This window comes from Pelodiscus sinensis, chromosome 1 (assembly GCF_049634645.1).
Source record: "Pelodiscus sinensis isolate JC-2024 chromosome 1, ASM4963464v1, whole genome shotgun sequence".
Classification (NCBI taxonomy): Eukaryota; Metazoa; Chordata; order Testudines; family Trionychidae; genus Pelodiscus; species Pelodiscus sinensis.
This window is the reverse complement of record NC_134711.1, coordinates 329238969-329245414: the sequence shown is the minus strand read 5'-3', so window position 1 is coordinate 329245414 and position 6446 is coordinate 329238969. Positions and strand designations below refer to the sequence as shown.

The 6446-nt window shown below is 47.6% G+C and overlaps 1 protein-coding gene across 1 annotated transcript; it reads left to right on the top strand.

Annotated features, from left to right (window-relative positions):
- Positions 1-504: 504 nt before the first annotated feature.
- Positions 505-1413, top strand: LOC102452305 (olfactory receptor 52E2-like). The gene has a single exon (XM_075922260.1). It carries the CDS (start codon positions 505-507, stop codon positions 1411-1413), a length of 909 nt encoding a protein of 302 aa, XP_075778375.1.
- Positions 1414-6446: the final 5033 nt, after the last annotated feature.

Sequence of the window (6446 nt, the reverse complement as noted above, 5' to 3'; positions counted from 1 at the left end):
CAGCGAGTCTGTTCACTGACGGCTATTTCTGTACGTCGCTTGGAAATAAACTTGGCCGGGTGCTTTCGATGCTTCTCTGATTTCTGGTCTCTGGGGTCTCTCTCAGAGTCCGTCATGTTAACTAATTGGGCATAGTTACAGCGTTAGACAGGGGAGCGCATGCACACACGAATGCAGCCAAAAGTTTATCATCATGGACAGAGTAGAGGACCTGTCAGGAACCCAGCAGGATGACCCCGCCTGAATGACGACATGTCAGGCTGCCCATTTCTCTGGCTTGGTTAGTTCCTCTGAGGAGTTCTCTGGACTTTACTGTGGCCAAAATAATCTGCTCCCCTCTGCAAATGATGTCAGCAAACTACTCTGTCCCCTTTCTAGATTATTAACAACGGAAATGTTCATCATACTATTTGTAATGAAGAATGTAGCCCCTTTCCTCACACTGCTTTTCCCTTCTCAGGCATCGTGAGCATTGCTGACCCTGGCTGATGCATCAACCACCTCATGGCACCTTTCAATCTCACCCCGTCGGACCCATCAACATTCATCCTAATGGGCATCCCTGGCCTGGAAGCTGCCCACATCTGGATCGGCATCCCTTTCTGTGCATGCTACATTACCAGCCTCTTGGGAAATTTCATGGTTCTGTTTATTGTAGGCAAAGAGCAGTCTCTGCACAAGCCGATGTATCTGCTGCTCTGCATGCTGGACCTCACAGACATCGGCATGTCTACCTCCATCACACCAAAGGCCCTGTGCATATTCTGGTTCAATATGAAAGCCATTACGGTGGGAGGCTGCTTCACCCAGATGTTCTTCGTTCACATGCTTTCTATTATGTACTCAGCCATCCTCGTGGCAATGGCCTTCGATCGCTACGTGGCCATATGTAACCCTCTGAGATACGCCATCATCCTCAGCAACACACGGACAGCTAAGATAGGACTGGTAGCTTTATTAAGAGCTGTTTTCTTCACTTTGCCGGCACCTATGCTCCTGAGCAGGCTGCCATTCTGTGCCAACCACACTATTCCAAATACATTCTGTGAGCACATGGCTGTAGCTAAGATGTCTTGTGGCAACATCACAGTTAACAGGACTTACGGCTTAGTGATAACATTTGTAGTCATCATGTTTGATGTGATGCTCGTTGTCCTGTCCTACAGTCTGATCCTCAGGGCAGTCCTCAGAATCTCCTCCAAGAAAAACCACCAGAAAGCCCTCAACACCTGCACTGCTCACCTCTGTGTGATGTTCATTTCTTACAGTTGCAGCCTCTTCTCCAACCTGACCCACCGATTCGGTGAGGGCATCGCCCCCCATGTTCACACCCTTTTGGCCAACCTTTATTTCATCATTCCCCCCCATGCTCAACCCCATCATTTATGGCGTGAAAACCAAAGAGCTTCGTGAGAAAGTGGGCAAACACCTGCAGAAGGTGATCACCTGTGGCCACTAACTTTATACCTGTGTAAGAAGAAGGATAAAGAATTTCTGTTTGTTCATCACAGGGTGCTTTCTCCCACTTTGTCTGAGCTCATAACTGGAAGTTCACAGTCTGAGAAATTCATCTCACTCAATACCTATCCCTCCTTCACCAAACACTGCTCTCCCATTGCTACATTCCCCCTCTCTCACCATCACCTGTGCTCCTTCAGTGTCACCAATCAGCCTCTACCACCACATATGCCATCAGCTGGCCTTTCTAAGACAATCAGAGCAGTAGTGTTTAGCCTACTGGGTCATGTTCAGTCCGTGCACTACCCTGTTCTAGGATGACGGAGAAGCATCCTTCTTGTAAAAAGACAAATAGTGGGGGGACTGTATTAGGAAGGACTGGGAATTGATGACTTAGACAGAGCCCTAATACAAGTTGTGACAGCGCGTTGGGGTTCCCCCGTCTCCTGCACCCCGAAATAGCACAAACAGACTGCACCAGCCGGTGTAATAGAGGAAGTTTATTGCCTCTCCAGGATACAGCACAGCACAGATGTAATCTGGTCACAGAACTGGTCTAGGATGCCTCAGGCCCCCTTGAGATGGGGGAGACTGGGCCCCTAAACTCCAGCCCCTTTCCCTAGGCTGTCTCCTCCATGCTCTCAGCCAGCAACTGACTAACCCTCTTCCAGACCTGCCCCCCAGCCAGGGCAGCATCCACCTTCCTTTGTTCCTCTCCATGGGGGGTGTCTGGCCATACTGGTTGAGAGATCCCTTTGCATAGTGACTCATCCTGTTTTGCTGGGTCGTAGTACCCACAGCAGCCAGTGGGGGTTACCCCAGAGCCAGCAGCATAGAAACCAGCCAGGTACCACCACTACGTCACACAAGTCCTGAGGCCTAAAACATGGGCTAAAATAATCAAAAGTTTGCAGCTCTAAAGCAAAGTTAAGCTCTGGACAAGAACCAGGCCCAGCTCACAGAATCTGGAAAGAACAGGGCTAATACGACAGAAAACATCCATTCTCAGTCTTGAGAGGACGAGAACCACCCAAAGGCATTACAAACAACAGCCTGTTTCTGGCTAAGAGGGAACAGGCCTGTGTTGTGACTCGTACTGGGAGAGGTCCAGAAACGCTCTGTGTGCGTGTTCTGTGTGTGTGTGTGTGTGCGCGCGTGCACACATGTATCTAGATCATAGAGTTCTGAAACAGGGAGGAATACAAAAGGGTCATCATGCCCGATTCTCAGACCAAAGAGGTGTAATCAGGCCTCCTGGGGCAGGGCTGTGCCTCAGACTGTAATGTAACAGGTCCCAAACTCAACTAGATTCCCCATCTCCCACCCCTCTGGGAGCAGTCATGCCCCTGCCTCATGGCAACATCAGAAATGGGCAAGGCAGAGAGACAGTCCCAGGAAGGGGTGTCCAGGTTTTAACGAGCTGTGATGCATTAAAGTTTTATAGCACTTTGAGGAAGGGTTACTCAGAATTGCTCTTTTTCGTCTCCACAGCCCTGTCTCTTCAGGCTGAGCTGCTGCTGGGCTTCCCTCCACTCCCAGAAATACAGCTCAGCCCAATCCCCACCCCCTTTTCCTGTTACATGGAGAAACTGGGCGTAAGCTCCTCTGAGGAGACATTTCTGTGACGTTTTATGATGAGCTCCGGCACGGGAGTGAGAGTGTTATAATGTGGCAGGGCTAGACGCAGTGGGGGTGAAGGACTTCCATGGAGAAGTTGCCACCGCTGAGTGCAGAAGGGAAGGGAGCAGATATAGACATTCAGTTGTGCAATACTAACACCTATGGGGCAGGGATTGGGGTGTATATGCACAGGCGGGGTGCAGTGAGGGTCAGAGGTCCAGGGGACAGGGAGTGCATGAACAAGTGGGCAGTACTTGAGACTGTGGGGGGCAGTTCATAGCCAGGTGGGCAGGGCTGCTGAAATTAAACCATTCTTTGTGATTGCGTGTCCAGGGCCATCTCGCGGACCTTTCCTTTAGTGTTCTTGCCTGGACAAGCCTCATCACTGCCACTTGCAAACATCCCTCAACTGAGTCCCCAACTTTCCTGATGCTGAGGGGGAGTGAACTCTCAGATCAGCTCTGAGCTGCCAGATCTATTTCCACTTCTGAATGGACCCTGGCGTACCATGCACATAACAAAGTGGCTTAAATCTGAGGAGAAGAACGTCTGCCCCCCGCCCTCCAGCTTCCCTCTACTCAGGATCACATCATTTGGCCTGTACAGAGTGTCAGTCAATTTCAGAGGCTAATAAATTGTCTCTTACAACAGCGTGGGCAGTATGCAGGCGCCATCTGCCATGGGCAATTGAAAATCCCCACCCATGGTGCAGATGGCCAGGACATTGCACTCAGAGACAAAAGCCACCTTCTAATTCCTGGTATGAACCGTGTAAAAGACTCACTTTCCCCCAACGGGCTAAGCTCCTGGTATTGGCAAATTATTTTTTTAATCCCGGGGAGGCTCTCAAGCTGTTGTTCTCCAGAGTCTAATTTCTGTCCTTTCCCTGCTGATGCAGACAAGGGAATTGGCTGGTCATCCTGGACAAGCCTACATTCAACAGGGACTGTTCAGGGGCACCATAAAGGTGTTTGTCCCGCACGGCGAGTGTCAGTTCTATAAGAGCACATGCTGAGTCTCAGGGCTCTGCCTTCCTGTTGCAGGAAGAATATTTCCCTCTCTACGGAGCAGGTTTATGGTGAGTTGTCTCTTTCTGCATTCAGATCCCTGCTGAGGGTTTAGGAAGGGGATTCAGGGTCTAGTCAAGAAACGTCTGGGTCAGGGTTCATCAGCACAGCAACATGAAATGTTCAGTATTGTCAGGAACTCAAAAGGGAATTCCTTGGTAAATTTGTAACTACAAATGCATTGGAAATAGTTGAGACAAATATTTGGATTTTTTATATCAATTTCTCATCTGTCACTTTGTCCTTAGGTGTGTCCCAGTGGCTTATTTCTTGGGGCAGAGTGGCTCTTTCTGTGGTTCATTCAAGTTTTTCAATTCAGAAAATTCACTGCCCTGTTTAGAAGTGCAGCGAAAACCTTCACAGCGGGTCTCTATGGTATGAGAGATTTCACAACATGAATGGGACACACATTGGCCAGGCTCTGGTCTCACATTCTTGTCCACACTGGGTCACAGTAGATTGACACCAACTTCTCTGAGAGCAAAGTCAAAGCCACAGTGTTTTGAAATCCCCATATTTCATACGCAGTCTCAGAACCCCACATACACTGAAGGTTTCAGCATGCTCTTTACGTACATTAGAAGACTAGCCTTAGGTGGGACACACCTAATGACAATTGCTTCATAGGAAGACCTGAAGCCAGGATTTTCACAGCCAGGAGTGAAAGCAGCACAAGAAGAGTGAATCTAGTCCCATGAAGATCAAAGGCAGGAGTTCATCCTCAGTGCACACATGGAGACTTAAATCAATGCCCTGATTTACACTGGCTGTGAGCCTCCAGTGACTTTATCTGGAGTCACCTCGTGGCCTTTTTAGGACAGGTGAGCCAAAAAGAGCTTGCAGGTGAGATGCTGGAATTTCAAGCTCACAGGATTATGGGTTGAGAACATTTATGGTAACAAAACTTTACAGGGAGGGAGACGGAGCTGCTCTCGGAGGCTGTGTCTACACTGGCATGATTTTGCGGAAATATTTTTAACGGAAAAGATTTCCCGTTTAAAGTATTTCCGCAAAAGAGCATCTAGATTGGCACAGATGCTTTTGAGCAAAAAGTGCTTTTACGCAAAAGCATCCATGGCCAGTCTAGATGCGATTTTGCGGAAGAAAGCCCCGATCGCCATTTTAGCCATTGGGGTGTTTTTGCACAAAACAGTTCTTCCCTGTCTACACTGGCCCTTTTGTGCAAGTATTCTTATGCAAGAGGGCTTTTTCACGAGCGGGAGCGTGAAAGTATTTGCGCAAAAAGCACTGATTTTGTACGTTACAAAGTCAGTGCTCTTGCACAAATTCAAGCAGCCAGTGTAGACTGCTGGCAAGTTTTTGCGCAAAAGCAGATTCCTGCTGAGGGTTTAGGAAGGTCTTCAGGATCTAGTCAAGCAACCTCTGGGTCAGGATTCATCTTGCCAGTCTAGACGCACCCTCAGGTGTGGGATATTTAAATCACTGCTTCATCAGTAATTTCAGCTTGTCTAATCTGCATCTCTCTGTCAACAGAGAGGTGTAGTCTAGACACACCCTGAGGGTATGTCTACACGAGCCCCCTAGTTCAAACTACAGAGGCTAATGTAGGCATTGGAACTTGCAAATGAAGCCCAGAATTTAAATATCCTGGGCTTTATTTGCATGTTCCCGTCCGGTCACCATTTTTAAATGCCACTGGTCCGGACTAACTGCCCTTGGCTACACGTGGCAGTTAAACAGTAATTTGAACTAAGTCCTTAGTTTGAAGTACCTGTTATACCTCATTCCAGGAGGAGTAACAGGTAATTCGAACTAAGGACTTAGTTCGAATTACCGTTTAACTGCCACGTGTAGCATTTAAAAATTGTGACCGGATGGGAACATGCACATAAAGCCTGGGATATTTAAATCCCGGGCTTCATTTGCAAGTCCGAATGCCTACATTAGCCTCCCTAGTTCAAATTACGGGGCTAGTGTAGACATACCCGCAGGGTGTGTCTAGACTACATCTCTCTCTTAACAGAGAGATGTAGATTAGGTATGTTGAAATTACTGATGAAGCAGGGATTTAAATATCCCACACCTCATTAGCCTAAACATGGTCGCCGCTTTTTTTCTAAGTGGAATTTTTTCGAAAAAAAATCCCAAAAAAACGGCAGTCTAGACACAGATCTGTCAAAAATAAACCCTTTTTCAAAAGATCCTGTATTCCTCAAAAAATGAGGTTTACAGGATCTTTCAAAAAAGGATTTATTTTCAACAGATCCGCGTTTAGACTGACAGGGTTTTTTTTCGAAAAAACTCTGTTTATGCTAATGAGGCACAAAATATTTAAATCCC